Here is a 20,900-nt window from a genome sequence, read left to right as displayed (position 1 = left end):
GCAAAAGAAAATTTAATTCTTTAATGGAAAAAAACCCGTATCACAGACAATTTTGTGTCAAGGGGACTTGATGTTTTCTTTCTTCATAAACAAGGTGGTACTGCGATTAAAGAAGTTATTTTCTCAAGCAAGAGGTCCTCACTTCTTGCCAGGGGGTGTCAGTTGATCAGTCCAAGCAGTAGAAGTAAATACTCCAATGTGTCTGGCCAGGGTGCTGGTATTATGATGGTCTGTCGGTGGATGGAATTTGGGGCCTGTCTTTTAGCAGCAATCCCTGTCGCTTAGTCTGCAAAGATCATTTAAATATTCTAGGCAGGCTCCCAGGGAGGGTGTGGTCTGTACATTGGAAGTGGAGAAGTAGAGTAGAACTGGCCATTTTATTTGGGCCACTTTCGCCAAGAAGTGGTTTCACTGCTTTTGGATACCAGCCCAGGTAGCACATAACAGTAACCCATCATTAGCAACTTCTGGTGCCCAAAAACCAGTTCACTCCTTTTGCTGCAGCCTGCCAGTCTGGGGGAGAAACGAACCACAAAGCTTGATTCAGTATTATGTTAGAATCAGCACTCATAGTTTGTTTCTCTCGGAGGGGACAAGGCAGAACAGAGAGGAAGTGACTAAGCACCACACTGCTTGTTCAGAGTAAGCCATGGTTTATTACTGACTATGGTTTACTGTTACAAGGCCAATGAGTAAAAACAAATGTAATCAATGACAGTCTAGCTAGCGTCTTTCTTTTATTACAACTTTCTGCTGACCGCGAGCCCTTTTGATTGATTTCCTGCAATCCAGGCAGCTAGAAAAGTTGCACATATTTGTGCCGGTGGTCTTTTCTTTACCTATAAATATAATTATATGAAAATAGAAATACATATATACATAAGCAAATGGCATTTGGCATTCACTCAGCCAATGCTTCTAAGCAATCTGGGGCTCCAGACACACCTTAACCCTGCCCATATTTAGTAGAAAGGGCAGAATGCGCATTGCACAGAAATGCACACGGTGACTGCTGGGCAGTCGTTTTTGTTAATGAGGATAGTAGGTTTAGGAGGGGTTAGCTTCAAGCCGAAAGAAGGGCTCAAACTGCTCCTTGCTGACCGTTTCCTCTCCAAATGGCATCTTCTAGCTGATTCTCCTCCTAAGGGTCACCCCTAAGGGTCAAAAGCACTTGGAGGGGATTTGCAAATGATAAAAAGGATGGGCAAAGAAAGGAGTAAGCAAACCCTCCAGTCTGGTCCCTGTGCTTCTTAAAGCGGGAGGTCATTTTTCTAATTGTGTCCTAGCTGGGCTGCAACCTCTTCATGCTGCACATCAAAAATGAGGGGGGGGGGGCAGTGGAGCTTCAATTTGTGCCTGCAAGCAGAAGATCTGAACTGAACTGATGCAGATCCCTCCGTCAAACCTGGTAGCTCGGGCACTGTATTCCTAAGAGAGAGGACACTGGGCAGCTGCAGCTCTGTTATGATCCCAGAGCCCATAGAGAGAAGAGGCGGGTGCTTCTAAGCAGCAGCAAGGTTGCTCTCATACAGTGCAGTAGGAGGTGTGAAATGGAGGGAGGGTGCTCAGGCGGTGTTTACAAATTAAAACTGGGAAGGCGTAAAGCGTTATGTGTCTCCTGCAACAAGGGTACAGCTCTAATGCTCTCGCCGCCTCCTCTGAAATCTGGCAATTACCCATTTAAGCCGGGAATAGAACCTCTCTCATTCATCTGTTTTTAGCATCCTCTCGTGTTCTGCTGATAAATCTGCTGAGCAACAACGCATTAAGAGTCCTCCTTGAATTAGGGAGCCCAGCAGCTCACTGAAAAAGCAAAGCGGTTCTTCCTGAGAAGGGCGAGAGAAAGAGAGAGAAAGGCCAAAGAAATTTGACTTAAATCATGTTAGGAAAAATGTCTTGAAGTGGCTGGGTTTGGGTTTCTTTGCCCGCTGCAGGAGAGATGTAGAACTTGGGCTTTCTCTGTCCAAGAGTCCAGGCTTGGTTACGGCTGGGTTTTTGGTCCCTACCAGGAGCTGAAGTCCCCAAAGCCTGCGCTCTTCTTGTCTTTCTTTGCAGCTGTGCTGGTGGACGGCCCATCATCTTCAGCCACTCGCTTCCTGTAATGGAAACCACACCGGTCAGGGCTCAGGCTGTGAGCCTAACCCTACCCACCTGGGGAAATGAACCCCAATGAGTGCAACCAGACTTCCTTCTGAGTACATGCAGCTAGGATGGAGGGCAGCCCTTTTTATTTACATCTTCTGCCCCACCCATCAATCCAAAGATCAGCAACCCTCCCTCCTCTTGGTCCCCCACAACCATCTTGTGAAGCAGGTTAGGCTGAAAAAGGGCGACTGGTCACTCGGTACTGTTCTGTTCCTGAATAGGGGGTGTGAATCTGGGCCTCCCCAATGAAACCATGGTGTGGGTGTGGCTTTCCTATGAACACATAAAGCTTCTGTATAGTAAGACGACTTGTTCACCCAGTCTCTGTTCAGGTTTCTCTTAATTGGTTCTCTGGGAAACAATCAGACTCTTGCTTCTCAAACTAATAACTCTGGGAGTCAATTAAGACTGGGCAGAAAGCCAAGTTCTGCCAGAGACATAGCAACTACTCTCTCATTGGTTGAAGGTCAGCACTGAGCTCTGTTATTAAGGAATGCTAGCACATTTGTTCTGTGTGGTGGTGTAGGTGAGAGTTAGAAGGAGACGTGTTGTATCAGATGGTTGTGAGAGAGAGAGAGTAAGGATTTATTTTGCTTTGCTTTGTATATAGAAACTCTGTTTTTCTTTTATTTAATAAATCCTGTATATAGTTATTCTGCGTCCAGACGTCTAGTCATTGAAACCTCTGGAAGTTTCCGTGTTGTGCAGCGATACTCTGCTACGTTTGGGCTAAAGCCGCTAGAGCTACGCCTGACACTTTATCAAAATTCTAAGAGTCTCGTCCTGTCCAGTGGAGCTTTTGAACACTTGCGAGTCCTCCAGACGTTTTGGACTACAACTCCCATCAGCCACAGCAGTTGTGCTGTGTGGCTGATGGGAGTTGAAGTCCAAAACATCTGGAGGGCACCAAGTTGGCAAATGCTGGTCTACTCCGACCAGCAGCACACTCTCTGGAGTCTCCCACAAAAAGTCCGCCTGAGATTCATTTTTTAGCGAGATGCTGGGGATTGAACCTGCCACCTTCAACACGGAAAGCTTGGGCTCTAACCCTGAGCTATGTCTTGGTCCCCATCGCTATCTGCTCAGCAGCAGAGTGCTGAGCTCTTCTCTTGCTCAAAAACACGAAGAACCTGAGGTATTGTTTGCCTTTTAAAAATTATTTATTTCGTAAGATTTATATCCTGCTTTTCGACTAATAGTAACAATAATTTTTTTTATTATTTGTACCCATCTGATTGGGTTGCTCCAGCCACTCTGGGAGGCTTCCAACAAATATATAAGCATCCAATCTTAAAAACTTCTTGATACAGGGCAGCCTTCAGTTGCCTTCTACAAGTTGTACAGTCATTCATCGCCTTGACATCTGACGGGAGGGCATTCCACAGGGACGCGACTCCTGCAAAGGCCCTCTGCCTGGTTCCCTGTAACTTTAATTCTTGCAGTGAGGGAACCACCAGAAGGCTCTCGGAGCTGGACCTCAGTGTGGCTAGAAAGCCTGGGTGGGTGTTGGCCTTGAGCTGGCCGAGACCCCCCCCACCTCAAGGAACACCAGCTGGCCTTGCAAAGCTGATGCTGCTCTTGTCTCACGCTCCGTCCTGCTCGTACTGCCTTTGCTCAGGGACCAAGCAGTGCTAGGTTACCCAATGGGCAGACTGAGTAGGTGCTCAGGGCAACAGCGAAGCAGGAACACACACACAAATTGAGAAGTTTCTGAAAGGATTTAGTATTGATCTTATTTTTTGAAAGCACCAGTGTGGATATAATGGGGGAAATCAGAACTTTGTTAGACTACCTTACACTCCATTGCACCACCTTTCCCCATTTTTTTCTTGTTCTCTTTTTATCATTATGTATCCCCACAGAAACCAAACCAAAAAAGAAACCAGGGGGCCATCCTACCAACGTAGATTTAAAGACCGCGAGGAAATCGGTACAGCACAAGACTCTTAATCTCAGGGTCATGGGTTCGAGCCCCACCACACTGGGCAAAATATCCCTGCATTGCAGGGGGTTGGACTAGATGACCCTCAGGGTCCCTTCCAACTCTACAAACTATTCTATGAAATCAGATCTCACCATGGGGTTGCGTATAACACAAATGCCTATGCATTTCGGCACACGCGTCAAGTCTCGTGTCATTTCAAAAAAGTAAAATGTTGTCTTTCTGTTTCTTGTTGGGTACATTTTGAATAACAAATGGGGTATCGCAATCTTTTCAGTGCTTAGGAACTCTTGATCTGTGTGCAACGCTGGCTTTCCGAGGAAAGGCAGCTGCTAAAGCCTGCAGCTACCACCACTACCCACCCACCCCTGCTACTTCTGACTCCTCCTGAGGCTGCCACGATCGCCTGCTCACACTCACAGTCTAACGACTAAGTGCCCAGTTGGGGGGGGGGGCAGGCCATGGACTCTGAATGATCCTAGCATTGAGCTACACCCTCCCCTTTTTAAAAAACGGAACTTAAGGCTGGAAGACAGGAGTGAAAGAGAAGCACGCCAGAGGAGCCAGACTCCCTGCTAACAGGCATCAATTACTTTCCCTCCGCATCTTCATGGCAAACCAAGACTGGAGGAGAAAAAGCAATTTTAAACTCAATGGGCTCCTGGCATGGCTTCGTATCAGAGGCAAGAAGCAACATCGGTCAAGGAAACGTCACACCTTCGCCTCAGGCTGTTTGTCTTCAGCTGGTGGGCCCTGGTCTAATCTAAAGTGGATCACACCAGGGTAACTGCCATCAATTCTCTCTCGTCCACTCGCTCAAGTTTTTCCCTCTCTCATTCGCTCGCTTTTCAATTTGTTAAGGGAAGGAGAAAGAGGCAGGAGAAATTTTGGTGAAAATGGGCTCTCCTCTGCAAACCTCCCCAAGCGTTCCAGGCATTTTAATACTTTATAGTGATTTAATGGGATGAGCCCTTGATCCAACACTGTCATGAGGGAGAGGGGAGACTGGGAGCCCCCCCCCTTCAGCTCCACTCAGCTGCCATTCGCCTCCTTCCATCCAGACATGGGCACCTGCAGCGTTAGAGGAACCATAAATCCTAGATTCCCAGCTTTCCTTCTTTTAAAAGTATGTTTCTAGCATTAGTGAAGCTTGCGATACGAGACAGGCACTGTTCTTATTTTGTGTGTTTGAGAGAGAAAATAACCTCCCGATGTCAGGGACCGTGTTCCTGAGGAGGAACGGTGGGAGCCACCCCTGACCCCTCACCCTGACCAGGATCCTGAATCTTCCCAGGAGCAGTGGGACAGTATAGATTTGGAGCAGTGGTTTGCAGAGGGACATAGTTCAGAAGACCGAAGAACTGGGTGGTGAACAGCTAGGAGAAGAACTGGGGGAGAGAAAGTTAACAGATTCACTTTCACTGGAAAGCGTCCATCTGCTCAGCCCAAGGTCAAGGAGAGCAGATAAGGTGGCAACTCAAAAAGCACAGTGGTTCTGAGATCAGGGTGCAAGATGCAGAAGTGACGGGGTGACTAGGGGGGAAGTGGGTGGAACCCTTCCTTGGGAGCACCTTCATGCTAGGAATGGATTCTTTGTTCTCTCGCTGTGGTCGTTAAACTTTCTAACTGGCAAGAGATTCCTTTCGCTTTGTTCTGCTTATCTACTGCCAAAGGGGTGGGGGAGGAAGCCAAGTCCCTGAAGCCTGACAGCTACTCACTTTCAGTGTTTTACTCAAACACTACTGATATAATAATAATAATAACAACAACAACAACAACAACTTTTGTCCCCACCCGCTGCCTTCTGAAAACATTCCCATCTCCAACACCTTCAGCTTTTGAAGGTTGCACATGACACCCACCCTGATATCCTGGAGAGTGTGCTGCCAGTCAGAGTTGACAATAAAGGTAAAGGAAAAGGGACCCCTGATTGTTAGGTCCAGTCGCAGACGACTCTGGGGTTGCGTGCTCATCTTGCTTTACTGGCCGAGGGAGCCGGCGTTTGTCCGCAGACAGCTTCTGGGTCATGTGGCCAGCAGGACAAAGCCGCTTCTGGCGAACCAGAGTAGTGCATGGAAACGCCGTTTACCTTCCCGCCGGAAGTACCTATTTATCTACTTGCACTTTGATGTGCTTTTGAACTTCTAGGTTGGCAGGAGTTGGGACCGAACAACGGGAGCTCACTCTGTCGTGGGGATTCGAACCGCCAACCTTCTGATCAACAAGCCCTAGGCTCTGTGGTTTAGACCACAGCGCCATCCACGTCCCTCAGAGTTGACAATACTGGGGGCCAAAAGGCAAACAGTCTGATCTTGCCTATGTAACAAAGACGTGGAGCAATTTCACTTCTTCTCAAGTTCAGTCGCACAACTCACGCTGCGGCTATGTTGATGTACTTCCCGACACCCTCCCGGTACGTCTTTGGAATCTGCTGCTCCTTCTTTGGGACGACGACTTTGGTCTTCTCCTTGGCTGCCTCCTCCTCTTGCTGAGCCTTCTCTCTCTCTTTGGCGACCTTTGAAGAAGAAGAGGAGACACAAGAGCAGGTAAGGTCCCGAAAGGCACGACATCAAACAGACCGGAGGGCCATTTATCTAGATATCGAGAGCCAGCAAGGCGAAGCGATGAGTGTCCTAGACCAGCGTTTCTCAACCGCTGTTCCGCGGCACACTAGTGTGCCGCGAGACGCTGGCTGGTGTGCGGCGACGTGCGGCGACGAGAAGGGCGATTTGCATTGTCACGTGCTTGGCGGCCGCCAATAAACAACACTGACCCACCGGAAAGCAATATTTCTCCTCCTCTTTCCCAAAGCTCAGTGCAAACGACTGGAGGGTGGTTTTAGACAAACTTAAAGAAGCTGGCTGGATGAGCTCAACCTGAAACTTGCTGAGCAAAGGATTGTGCTGGCAGAGAAATCAGCGGCTTGTGAAGCCTTATTACAGGAGATTGCAACCAACACAGCAATTGGCAAGTGTTTCTTACAGTCATAATTATATAGTCAATATAGGGCGGCACAGAGTTAATTTTTTAAACTTTTTAAATGGTGGTGTGCCTCGTGATTTTTTTCATGGAACAAGTGTGCCTTGGCCCAAAAAAGGTTGAGAAACACTGTCCTAGACTAGGACTTGAGAGAACAGGGTTCAAATCCTCCCACTCGGCCATGAAGCTCACTTGAGTGGCCTTTGGCCGGTCACTGCCTCTCATCTTGACCTCCTTCACAGGGTTTGCTGTGGGGGATTAAATGAGGAGCGGGAGAACCACACCTTGAGCTCCTCGCAGAAGAAGGTGGGATATAAATGCAGAAAATCAACAACTAAAATAGTCAAAAGATGGGACCGCCCACACTTTTTATGAGGATAAAATGGAACAGAGGGGGCAGAACTATGTACAACACCTTGAGCTCATTGGGGGGGGGGAGGTAAGAGAGAAAGGTAATCAGAAAGAAGCAAGTAAACTGTAAAACAATCTTGCCTAAAGGGCATGTCATGCCCAAAGGTTGTAAATAAATAAAATCCGATTAAGTCAGGTTTTCTTGAAATTCAAAAGCGCGGACACAATCAAACACACGCACACAGAACTAAGGGCTGCCTAGGGAGGTATTAAATTAATTTCCTGCTTGAGTGGCTCTCTGTGCTAGCCTGCTTATGTCCCAAGTTTCCACCATCACCTGAGCATCTGCTTCTTCATATGGATCAACGAAAACAGTCGCCGACATGATTTTTATTTCTTCCTGGGGACAAAAGGAGACAAGCGGGTGGGTTTAGGTATATGGTGCGCTCCACGGATCAGTGCCACTGCTCCTGAACTTAAAGCGTGCTCAAGCGCAGGAGTGGCAGAGGACGACGAGGCCACAAAGTTCAGGCAAGTAACCTGTTGCTGCAGGTGATGCTACCTTGGGACGATCCGTTTTGGGATCACTTTCCACGTTCTCCATTGCTGTCAGCGTCTCGAAGCCACCGACCACTCTGTAAAAGAAAAAAAGACAATATGAGTGGAGGGATAAAACAAAGTGGGGAGAAAGAGGGGGGTGGAATGCATCGTCCCAAAAGCATTTGCGACATTTCGGTCACCTTTGTAAAGCTATCACCTTAACGCGGACCTTGTGATTGTTTGGTTGCGGGCCGGCACGACTACTTTCGCTTTTCCGTTTTCCATTATTTTAGATTTTCATGATGTTGCATGTATTTTAGTTGCTATCTGGAAGAGGATTTGAACACTGGGAAAGCAACACAAAGGCGCTCTAAATTAAATTGATAAAAAATAACCCCAGGCAAGCAGCAACTACTGCAAACTCTGGCCACCCAGTGGAAGGAAATAATCCTGCTCAAGTTTCTGTTTGAATGATACATGGTTCAGTCCTTTGCCAGGCAGGATGAAAACACAAATATCAGTCAATAGGGTCCTAATCTCTTCTTGACCAGGCAAGGGAGAAGACTTAGGGGCGTTTCCACCAAGCTGTTTCACAAATGGTTTCTATGTGCTCCCAGCAACAGCTCCTTTTTATGACGACGCTTCAGGCTGACAGCAACAGAAGAAGCCTTTACACAACGCTGAAGACACAAAGCTCATACAACATGGGTGCTCTACATTTTTAATTGCCCTCGATTTAAGTCCTGAAGCATTCTCTCACAAATCAACTCAAGCTTTCTTATTGGGGATCTTTATTTTAATTGGGCTTTAATAATCCCAAAACATCCAGAATATCACATGCTGGCCGCCTCCAAAAAAGGAGGGGGGAAGGGAGGGGGAACCCTTTTTAGGACCCAAATCAAGCACCCCCCCCCAAAAAAAACCCCACTGTTCAGAAACACATGGTTGAGTGTGGACTAGAAGCCTGGTCTCCCGGGACCTGGTATGACACTCAAACCACTCCACCACATGGTCTTAATATTCAATGATATTAAAGGTAAAGGTAAAGGGGCCCCTGACCATTAGGTCCAGTCGTGTCCGACTCTGGGGTTGCAGCGCTCATCTCGCTCTATAGGCCGAGGGAGCTGGCGTTTGTCTGCAGACAGCTTCCGGGTCATGTGGCCAGCATGACAAAGCTGCTTCTGGCGAACCAGAGCAGCGCACGGAAACGGCGTTTACCTTCCCGCCGGAGCGATCCCTATTTATCTACTTGCACTTTGATGTGCTTTCGAACTGCTAGGTGGGCAGGAGCTGGGACTGAGCAACGGGAGCTCACCCCGTTGCAGGGATTCGAACCGCCAACCTTCTGATCAGCAAGCCTGTGGTTTAACCCACAGCACCACCTGGGTCAATGATATTAATAATGTTATTAATAATGATTCATATTATTACCAATGACCAATTCTGAATGCTGTTATTTGTACAGCTGCCAAAAGGAAACGCAGCACTAAGGTCAGGCCTTGCCAAGGCACAAAAGTCTCTACGCTGATCCCTACATTTAGGGAGAGACCTTCGCCTGCTCTGCTGACATCTGTGCTGAGACGTTTTTCTTTCCGCTTGTGTGTTTTTCTCTCCTGCTCCCAAATTATATCAATTAAGCAGCTTGCCATATTGCGCTGGCTGGGGCCCAAGGCAAAACACAGTTTCCTGCTCAGGAGACAATGCAAAAATAAATAAATAAAGTATCTGGAATACTTTAGGGAGAGAAACGAAAACACGGAGCAGAAGGAAGGGGGGAAGGGGACTTGCCTGCGGAAGAAAAATCTACACGTCCGCTTGGCAAATCTGTGTTTACCGGGGGGGGGGGGGGAGTTGATCGAAGTATGGCACCCTTTATAGCTGGAGGAGCCAAATTCTGAAGGTTGGTATTAGGGCTGCCTAGAACTCAAAAGATTCGTTTGCAGATTTCCAGTGCGTGCAGCAAAAGACATAATGCACTGCATTCATTACGCAAGGACTTAAAGTGACTCCCATCAGCCTCAACCAGCATGGCTAGTGGCCCAGGATGATGGGAGTTGTAGTCCAGCTATGTCTGCAGGGCCACCATTGACCCATCCCTGGTTTACACGCCCATGAAGATCACTGGGCGTACTTGGACCAGGCATGGTCTCTCAACCTGACCTACCTCACAGGTTGTTGTAGGGATCAAAGGAGGAGTGGGGGGGGGACCACGTACAGCACTTTGAGCTCCTTGGATGAACAGGCAGCACATAAATGCAACAAACAAACAAAGCATTGTGGGAACTTCGGAAGCTGCCCTGTACTGCATTAAGACACACTGGTCCATCTATTTCAGTACCATTTCCCCCAGGGGTTACCAACCTGGTGCCCACGGGCACCATGACACATGTAAAGCCTCTCACTTGTGGCCCTAGGCAGGAGCGGCACACCCCAAGCTTTCATAAAAAAACAAAAACAAGTCTCTAGTCCAGGGGTCAGCAAACTTTTTCAGCAGGGGGCCGGTCCACTGCCCCTCAGACCTTGGGGGGGGGCCGGACTATTTTTTGAAAAAAAATATGAATGAATTCATATGCCCCACAAATAACCCAGAGATGCATTTTAAATAAAAGCACACATTCTACTCATGTAAAAACACCAGGCAGGCCCCACAAATAACCCAGAGATGCATTTTAAATAAAAGCACACATTCTACTCATGTAAAAACATGCCGATTCCCGGACCGTCCGCGGGCCGGATTTAGAAGGTGATTGGGCCGCATCCGGCCCCGGGGCCTTAGTTTGGGGACCCTGCTCTAGTCCATCTAGAAAGTAAGTTATTGGGGGGGGGAATGCAGGTACCTCATCAGTGATTTCTGTGATTTGAAAGTGAGTGTGATGTGGCAACATTATATATATTTTCTGGTAGTGAGGAATGTTCCCTCTTGTTGTTACGATAGCAGGGGCTGAATGAAGACCTAGGGGTCAAAATGGGGTCAGAAAGAGCCTGGAGCTGGAAAAACAGGTTTACAAGGTACAGCGTGAAAAAAACTAATTAGGAACTACGAGCCACAGAAATAAAGTGCATGGGCATATACAGAGTGCCCCTTCCTTGCTGATGGGAAACCTTTGCACTTAATAAGTGTGGGATACAACAGTCTTCTCAGAAAGTGCTGCTTTATTGCTTTAAAAAAAGGGGGTTACAGCTGCTATTTGCTTTTTTGTGCTAGTTTTAATGCATATATGTGTCTGGTTTTTTGTTTAAAATATTGTAAGTCACTTTGGGTTGCCATGGCAAAAAAGCAATGAATAAAATTAATCACCACCATCATTATTAATTTATTTATTTTGTTGTTTGTTTCAAAGAACGTTTGTTATGTTCTTCAGAATTTGGATTGGGTTAAAAGGTGACTTTGTAAGCTCCTCAGGGGGTCAACGAATGCAGAACTTTGGCAAGCCCTGATCTAAGGAGCATATGTGGGTTGATGCCCTTTTATGCTCACAACCCTCTTGCAAGGCGGGCTAGACTGAAAGGCGAAGAACCAGCCCAAACTCTCCACTGGAGCTTTTGTGGCATAGCTGGAGATCGAACGCAGGTCTCCCCAGTCCTAACCACTCTAAACACACCACACCAGCTATTTATCTGGTGCCCAAGTACACAGGAAAACGGGATGTATGTTGCAATGAACTTGCTTCTTTTACCTTCCAAACACTGTGTGCTTCCTGTCCAGGTATGCACAGGATCGGAATGTGATGAAGCTGGAGAGAGGGGAAAACAGACAGACCTGCCATAAAACACATCAATATTTCTTTCTTATATACAGTATATATATAAAAAAAACCCTGGAGAATTTCAAAGACAGAAGCCAGATGGCAAAGATTTAGGGGAGGGGTTCCCCATCCTGGTGGAGTTGGACTACAACTCCCATCAGGCAGCATGGTTGGTTAATGGGTCGTTGATTCCTCACAAGGATTCTACCTTTCCATTAACCCTTTCGGGTTGCTTGCAGAAAAAAATAAAATAGCGCAAAGGGCAAACAAGCGGATTGAAAGCAGTAAGAGGATCGCGTTAGTCTTAAAAACAAGTAAGAGAGGTTGTAAAGGGTGAAATTGTTAGACAGCGACCCGGCCCCAAGCTTTTCACAGAATTCCACATGCTCCTTAAATGGGTTTTAAAGCCATGTGCCTTGAGATAAAAAAAGAGCCAAGCAAATACTCACAACTGGGACTTGTTATTGTTGGGTCCGGTATTAGCCATGCTGAGGATGCCACGTCCCGTATGGGACAGGTTGGGCTTGAACTCATCTTTGAAAGGCTTCCCCCAATAGGACTCTCCCCCTGAAACAAACATTATTATTATTATTATTATTATTATTATTATTATTATTAGTCCACACTTGGTCACGCCAGTCCCAAACACACAGGCACAAGATAGGTCAAAAGGCCAGAAGAAAAGGCGGCGCCATACTGAGACAAGGCGATGGTCCATCTAGCTCAGCATTGACTCTCCCAGCAAAACCCGCCTGGCAACTTTGCTGGCAACTAGGTTAGAGACTTATTTTTTTCTCCCTGGGCTTTTGCTATGGTTTTGTTACAAGCAATTCCCACAGCTGTTATGAGGGATTGTCCCGAGCACACCCAGCCCAACGAGGAAAAGCTTTTTGGAAGTGTATTTCCAAACCCACCCAGATGGGCGGGGTATAAATAATAAATTATTATTGTTATTATTATCATCATCATTATCATTATTGGCAAAGCACTCGGTTACACCAGCTCCTCAGGTGCCAGGGCTACACACACCACCCCTGCTAACCAGCTGCCCAGGTGATCTACCTCTGCTCCAATCCAGACAGTTGGAAGCAACAGCGTGACCAGGCCATACCTGCCAAGTCTCCCACTGAAAAATTCGGGATCAGCAGCGGCGTGGCACCGGAAGATGCGTAGAAGCAACTTCCGGGGCCGCTCTTCCCATGTGTGGGCACCGGAAATCGGGCAGAGCGGCACCGGAAGTCGCTTCTACGCATGCCCAGCGGCCACCAAGATGGCCGCCTGGCATGCGTAGAAGCGACTTCCGGTGCTGCTCTGCCCGATTTCCGCTGCCCACACATGGGAAGAGCGGCACCCAAAATGGAGTCTCCCTGACAGGTAGGAAATCCGGGGGATTTCCGGGATTTTTCTCCATTTGGGAGAACAGCGGGAAATGGATTAAATTCCGGGAGTTTCCTGCGAAAAACGGGAAATTGGCAGCTAAGGACCAGGCCCCTTTCAGCTTACCAAAAACCCCTTGTCTGAGGTGTCTGCGCGAACTCTCAGTGACTCCAGCTAGTCCCGTCGCTTCAAGCCCCACCTTGTGCGTAGAGACCGCGGAGGGGAGGATAGGAGAGATTCTGAAGGCATGGCTCTCCCAGGGACCATGGCAGCTTCTTCCGCCTCCGAGATTCCCTGAAACTCTTCTCCCACCTCCTTTCTGCCCCCCTCCCCGGTCTCAGGCTGCCTGGTCTCTTCCCCTTGGGTCCCCACTTCCACCGCCCCCACAGCACCTGCCTCATGGGTGGCACAGAACCCCACAAATTGTGGGCCCCTACCCCATGATTGTCCTTGTGCTCCCCTGTTCACACATCCTCTCCCCTCCCCAACCTCTTCAGACTCCAGTCCACCCCAGACATCGGTGCCATTCTGATAACACAAGGATCGGCCAGAGCCGGCCCAGTCATTAGGCAAGGTGAGGCTGTTGCTCCAGGCAGAAGTCTCATAGGTGGCACACCCACAGGTGTGTCCCCCCAACCCCACCGCCACCTCTTCCAGCGGCAAGAGAAATGCCAGCAATTTGGGGCAAGATTCAGTCCATTTTGGATGCGGCGAAGCAGGACACACCACTCGTGGGACAGGTTTATTGGAGGGTAAGCTCATTTCTTTATGCATACAAATGGGAGCAGCACTGAGTGCTTTGGGCTCAACGTCCCATCCAGCTGTGCCTTCTTCCAGGTCACTCCATTCCTCCTCCCACCAGTTCAAACTAAGTGCCGGCATTCCATGGCCAGTGAGGATGTTCGGTAGTCAATGAGCAGTTTGGTGTCCTGCCTCCCCTTCTGCCGATTATAAATGAGAACTTCTGCAAACCTTCCCATGCCTACAAATGCCTCTCTCTTGTTTGTGGATGGTGGCTGTTTGGGCTACATAAAGCAGGACAGGCTAGCCTGCCACCCTCCGCGTTACATTGCTGACCAAATCTCAGCAGCTCTGCACAAACAGTAGAATGGGATGATCAGAGCTGCAGTCCAACATCCAGAGAGCCACAGGGTAGCTAGTCCTTAAACAAAAGACAGGCACCTGGGAGAATGAGCTTGCTATCTGCCTTGTTGGATTCCACTGGGATTACTGAAGCTTCTGCTCAAAAGGTCACCATTATCCATCTCACAGAACCCTCGCGTGGCATATGTAGCTGCCCCCAAAATCTCCAACCTCTGCAGGAGGAGCAAACTCCCTCAAGATTCATGTGGGACTTGCAATGTTGCAACATTTGAGCCCACTAAGGAGCTGGTCCCCACCCCCTTGAGCAGAGACAAAAGGCAACCGCAGGTGGAGTGCATGCAGCTCATCTGCTTTGGGCTCCTCACTTTCATGTTATTTATGACAGATGTGTGACATTTTCATTTTCCTCCAGGACTATTCCTAATCAGGAGAGAACATTCTGAGATGAGTCATTCCCAGAGTTATATAGTCGATTTCTCCCCCCCCCCCCCGGCCACTTTGCATCATTACCAGAAACAAAACACCAGAAAACGCATCTGCAACAAGCAGAGAAGAAGGTGGCTTGGCTTGCAGAACAAACCTTAATGATCCTCTGGAGGAATCGCATCACTGGCGGAACAGCCGCTTCCAAAAAGCCTCTGCTGTACTTGGGAGGCTTTTGGCGCACGTAGGCTGCAAAGTGAGCAGGGGAGAAGAATCCAAGGGAAGGGATAAGGAGAGGCAGACCAGAAGCTACTGGCAATGGAGTCTGCTCCATTGGGGAAACGGGCCTCAGCCCCGTCCACCTCTGTCTCGATCCCTTCCAATCCTTCTTTAACTTAAGGGGTGGCAGAGGCCGCCTGCTTCCTCTTTAGCCTCAGTATTGCTTTTGCATAGTACTTTTTTCCTAGGGGGAATAGTGCCGGTACTCACCAGCAAGCAGCGGGCATGGCCAATGCATGGGGACGGGCGTGGCCCAATGCCAAGGCTGTGCTCCCTCGCCCACCTACCAGGGCACTGCTGCCCAGGTGAAAAGGCCTCCCTTGCTTGACTTTGGGAAGGAGGCGGCAGGACATCCCCAAGGTGGGCAAATGCTTCCTGGGCTCGGGGAAGGAGGCACGATGCTCTGACGGGATCCAAGAGCCCTCCCGCCTCTTCCCCTTCAAAAAGATAGTGGTACTGTTGCATGCCGCTGGAAAACAGCACAGCTTTTGCAGGACTTAACAAAGAGAAGGAGGAAGAGGAGGATGGAGGCAAAACCAGAGTTAGCCGGCCTTGCCTATCGTCAGCTCTGGCTCCCGTCCACTGTTGGGCTCCCTATCTCCCCCCCCCCCCAGCAGTGCCAATGGACACCAGCCACTGCTCGCTCTGCTCCCCACACACCCCAGGTTATCAACTTCATGCATACAAACCCAGTGCGGAGACAGATTAGGATAAAGATCTCCAATTAAAAGGGTTGCTGAGAAAAGAAGGTCTTCAGTTAAGTGCCAAAAGACAATAGAGACGGTGCTTATAGTTCCACAGGGTAGGTGCTGCCACACTTCAATTCCTATATTGTATGGAACAGACCTACTGGTAAGACGGCATTTATCCATTTAACGAAATTTATGCTCCACTTGATTGCAGAAAACCTCAAAGCGGTTTACGAAGCCGGCAAAGAGCAGGTCGAAAATCACAACCCTACTTTAAAACATACGGAAGTCAAAATGCTAAAACAGATTAAAAATTACCCCCTTTTTTCTAAGCGTCTGGGTAGGCTTGTTTAAACAAGGAGGTTTTTTAGCAGGCGCTGAAAAGAGTAAAGTGATCTCAACAGGCAGCGTTGCCACACTAAACGATCCGAATTCTTACAAATTCAGGGTTGGTTTTATGCCGTGGCACTTGGGAGTAGTGCCAGCTCTCCCGATCCAAGTGGTCAAATGGGCGCATGCGGGGTCCGGCCGATCTTGTAGGAGGCATGGGCATACAGTGGAACCTCTACTTACAACCATAATCCGTTCCGGAGGTCCGGTCGTAACTAGAAGCGTACATGAGTAGAGGCGCACTTTTCCATTGAAAGTAATGGAAAAGTGGGCTGAAAAGTGGAAATGTAGTTGGGTGGTATTGTGCAACAGCTAGGGAACTGGGGAGGCAGCAGGGGACGAAGAAGGGAGAGTGGTGGATAGGTGGTGAAAGAGCGGGAGTGGGGTGAGGAGTAATAATGGATGTTATTATTATTTTTACTGATCAAGACGGCCTGAAACTGGAAAGACCTATGGAACTGGCTGATTCATCTGGGAGACCCAGAGTCCAGGGGAGGGGGGGCTGAATTAGATTTAAGTGTTTCAATGTTATTATGATAAATGAAATAATATTTGAATGTATGGAAATTTTTTGGGTATAAATTTGAGGCTAAGGGGAGAAATAGAGGATAGATGGATGGGAAAATAAATTTAGATTTGGACTAAGATGAATTATGGGTGGAAGATAGATGAGCTGCTGCATTCTGCACTGGCTGCAGCTTCCAGGCCAACCTCAAGGGCAGCCCCACACAAAACACACTGCAGCAATCTAACTGGGAGAACACCTCCAGTGCCTGGAGGGCAGTAGGCAGGCTATTCTGGTCTAGAAATGGCCATCTCTTACAGAGCACAGTGAGTGGCTGGCCACATAAGAGATGAGATACCAATCTTTTAGGTATCCTAAAATAGTGACTTTTAAACAGAAGGAGCGGGCGAGGAACACAAAAATAAATTATGTGTTTATGTGTGCACAGGGTGGGTGTACTGGGGTGGGGGGAAGAGACAGGAGTTTGCAATGCATCCTCCCCAGAGATATTGAAGCGGCCATGCATTCTCTCAACTGCTTCTCAAAACCATAGCAACTCAGCTCTGTTGCCACGGAAAAGATGTGCTCTCCCTTGTGAGCTTGACATTTGCCACATACAGGTGCTGCTTTAAATGAGGGGCCTGTTAAAATAACAAAACCTGCAATATTCCAAACAAAAGGTGTAGGTGGGAAACGCATCATGCATGGCATTTTAAAAATGAATTGCCATTTACTCAATTGGGTAGAAAGGGGGCGGATGTGAAGGAAGGGGATTGGGCGAATGAAGTGGGAGGGCTTCTTGTTTAACCAACTGACAGCTTGCTTTCGTTCTCCCTTGTGACACTGGGGTTAACCTACACTGTAGATGTTTGTAACAATCCCCCAGTCTCTTTGTTAAAGGAAAGGTGGCTTCAGTGGGGCTGGGGTAGCTTTTGAGCTGAAAAACAACAGAGGATGAGGTGCTTAACCCTCTTCCTGCCATGTGTTTTTCTTCTCCAAATTGGCCTCCCAAGTGTTCCAACTTCATGTTTTTTCTTTGCAGAAAGGGACGGGGTCCCCCCAATGGGAATCCCAAGGGGGCTTGGATCTCCCTCTGATGTTAACGAAAGGTTTCAAACTTATGAATGATGCCACTAAACTAGTTCTGTGAAAAAAGAAGGGTCTGCACTAGCCTTGAGTTACTTTATTCTATCTCCACCTCAGTGCACCTCACCTGTAAAATGGGACTATTCATTGAATGCTTTTGAAACTCTCTTGGTGCATTTTTAGTGTTTGGTGCAAGAATTGCAAGCTCAGGTGTGGATTTGTTCCTGTATACACAGGTCACCCCGGAATATGGTGCTTGGGGTGCAGCGTGTAATTCTGATCCCCTGTGCTGCGATTTTGAGACTGTCCTTAGCTGGTGAACGATGGGTTGCTAGTAAAAACTGAAAATCCTAGGTAGTTGTTGTGTTTGTTTATAGGGGGTGGGGAGAATCCAAAATCCACTTTAGGCCACTACCGCCACCTTTATTTGGACCAATCTCCCGCTTGGACTACTGGTTATCTCCCGCTTGGACTACTGCAATGAGCTCTATGTGGGGCTACCTTTGAAGGTGACCCGGAAACTGCAATTAATCCAGAATGCGGCAGCTAGACTAGTGACTGGGAGTGGCAGCCGGGACCACATAACACCGGTCCTGAGAGATCTACACTGGCTCCCAGTACGTTTTCGAGCACAATTCAAAGTGTTGGTACTGACCTTTAAAGCCCTAAACGGCCTCGGTCCTGTATACCTGAAGGAGTGTCTCCACCCCCATCATTCAGCCCGGACACTGAGATCCAGCTCCAAGGGCCTTCTGGCGGTTCCCTCATTACGCGAAGTGAGGTTACAGGGAACCAAACAGAGGGCCTCCTCGGTAGTGGCACCCGCCCTGTGGAACGGCCTCCCAGCAGATGTCAAGGCAATAAGTAACTATTTTACTTTTAGAAGACAACTGAAGGCGGCCCTGTTTAGGGAAGTTTTTAATGTCTGATGCTGTACTGTTTTTAATATTTGGTTGGAAGCTGCCCAGAGTGGCTGGGGAAACCCAGCCAGATGGGCGGGGTATAAATAATAAATTATTATTATTATTATTATTATTATTATTATTATTATTATTATTTAGAATTAAAAATATGAGAGGTGGTGGTGGCTAATTCAGGTAGGTAGTCATGTTGGTCTGACGCAGTAGAAATATATAATAAAAAATTAAAAAATTGTCCAGTAACACCTTAGAGACCAACTAAGTTTGTTCTTGGTATGAGCTTTCGTGTGCATGCACACTCTGGTGACTTCTGTTTCAGTGTATCTCAGTGTCTCAGCCTGCGTACCAGATGGAGCTGATAGACAGCTGCCCTGGACACAGAATTAACCTGTGCATGCATGGACAGCTGAGAGTCCAAAATGACTCCCAGGCTGCACACCTGGTGCTTCAGTGGCATAGTTACCCCATTCAGGACCAGGGAGTCCTCCACACCTGCCCGCCTCCTGTCCCCCACAAACAATACTTCTGTCTTGTCAGGATTCAACCTCAATCTGTTAACCACCACCCATCCTCTGACCGCCTCCAGCCACTCACACAGGACCTTCACCGCCTTCACTGGTTCTGATTTGAAAGAGAGGTAGAGCTGGGTATCATCCGCATACTGATGAACACCCAGCCCAAACCCCCTGATGATCTCTCCCAGCGGCTGCATGTAGATGTTAAAAAGCATGGGGGAGAGGACAGAACCCTGAGGCACCCCACAAGTGAGAGCCCAGGGGTCTGAACACTTATCCCCCATCACCACTTTCTGAACACGGCCCAGGAGGAAGGAGCGGAACCACTGTATAACAGTGCCCCCAGCTCCCAACCCCTCTAGATGGTCCAGAAGGATGTTATGGTCGATGGTGTCAAAAGCCGCTGAGAGATCCAGCAGAACAAGGAAACAGCTCTTACCTTTGTCCCTAGCCCGCCGGAGATCATCGACCAGTGCGACCAAGGCAGTTTCAGTCCCATGGTGAGGCCTGAATCCCGACTGGAAGGGATCCAAATGGTCCACTTCTTCCAGGCGTGCCTGGAGTTGTTCAGCAACCACCCGCTCAATCACCTTGCCCAGGAATTGCAGATTTGCGACTGGGTGATAGTCCAGAACTGCCCTGGAGAAGAGCCATAACTCCGTAGTAGAGCATCTCCAAGTAGGGAATGTCCCCTGCCCAATAACCTGGCGAACCACACCAGTGCCTACAATATGGAACTAGATGAACTGATGGTTTGACTCAGTACAAGGCAGTTTCCTGTGTTGATTTGGGTAGCAAATAATTTATTTGGGAGGTATTTGGATGGGGAGTCTATTGGCTTGGATTTTGTGGAATTTAAATTCTAGACACACTTTCTGAATTTTAATCTATACTTACAAATTAACAAATGCTTTATTTATTATTATTATTATTATTATTATTATTATTATTATTATTATTATTAAAAAACAAATTCATACAAGCTTGTGTCCTCTTTCTCAATGGCGCACATCCTTTGCTTCAATGCCTAAGCGGGCACCCGAGATTGCCTGGTCGCCACACAGTGGCACTTCCCAGCCTTGCTCGTGGATTGGCATGGCAGTTACCGGTAAACCCATTTAATACAATGCAAAGGGAGCCTCAAGACAAACCCTCCCTAGCTTCTGGAAATGGAAGTCTCTGAGCTTTTATCTCTCTCCCTCTCCCTCTCTGTGAAACAGGGAGCACAGCGCACATTACAGCAAATCCTTAAGACCGATTACCGCAAGGAATTTCAAATGCCACATGACTTGTTAAGATAAAGGAATATTTCTAGTCTGGCTGCAATGTAAATCAGGCTTGCCTCAGGACTGAAATACTGAATTAGATTAAGAGGAAGGTAACATTCTGATTGCTTCTTCTAAGCACGCATCTGAAGCTTCCTTCTTAAACAGCTGCATAGAGTAAATGGAATCTTAAATAGCTACACACTGTTAAGAGAACCAAAAACAGTATATTAAGCCAGAATGCCACTTATTCCGCAATTGGCAATGTAACCACTCCAGTTCTTTAATACTCTTGGTTGTTGACTTTTAAAATCCCATCTACTACACTCCAAAGGCTTAGAATGCATAACATCTGCTTGATCACACCCTCCTCAAACATATTGTTGGCCTCCATCTGTCTTGAGAGACAATGTAGTGCGCCTCGGGTGTGTGTGTGTATGAAGTCAAACTGTTAAGTGATTTCCCTGAGATGCAACCCTGGGAAGTGTGTATGGAGGTCTTGGGCTGCCCAGACTACAAGAGCCCACTCTCAGCCTCACTGATGTGGCCCAAAGGAGAGCAGAGCAATACATTTGGCACCAGCTTGGCTGCAGGAGATACCGGAAGGATGCAGACAAGGTGTCATCCAACCATTTTAGGGACTC

General features: G+C 47.9%; 1 protein-coding gene across 1 annotated transcript in view; it reads right to left on the bottom strand.

Moving 5' to 3' along the window:
- Nucleotides 1-20,900, bottom strand: part of PPIL2 (peptidylprolyl isomerase like 2) — a 63,844-nt gene continuing 42,944 nt past the window's right edge. The window contains exons 15-20 of the mRNA XM_035097876.3: nt 12,153-12,270; nt 11,635-11,691; nt 7,980-8,052; nt 7,755-7,817; nt 6,463-6,602; nt 1-2,096 (exon numbers count right to left, since the gene is read on the bottom strand). Of these exons, the coding sequence (XP_034953767.1) occupies nt 2,003-2,096; nt 6,463-6,602; nt 7,755-7,817; nt 7,980-8,052; nt 11,635-11,691; nt 12,153-12,270 (545 nt within the window). The 3' untranslated portion in view covers nt 1-2,002. The remainder of the gene's footprint in view (nt 2,097-6,462; nt 6,603-7,754; nt 7,818-7,979; nt 8,053-11,634; nt 11,692-12,152; nt 12,271-20,900) is intronic.

The sequence above is a fragment of the Zootoca vivipara genome, chromosome 16, assembly GCF_965207765.1.
Source record: "Zootoca vivipara chromosome 16, rZooViv2.hap1.1, whole genome shotgun sequence".
In the NCBI taxonomy this organism is placed as follows: domain Eukaryota; kingdom Metazoa; phylum Chordata; class Lepidosauria; order Squamata; family Lacertidae; genus Zootoca; species Zootoca vivipara.
Note: the sequence above shows the minus strand (reverse complement) of the source record. Positions and strands in the feature narration are given on the sequence as shown.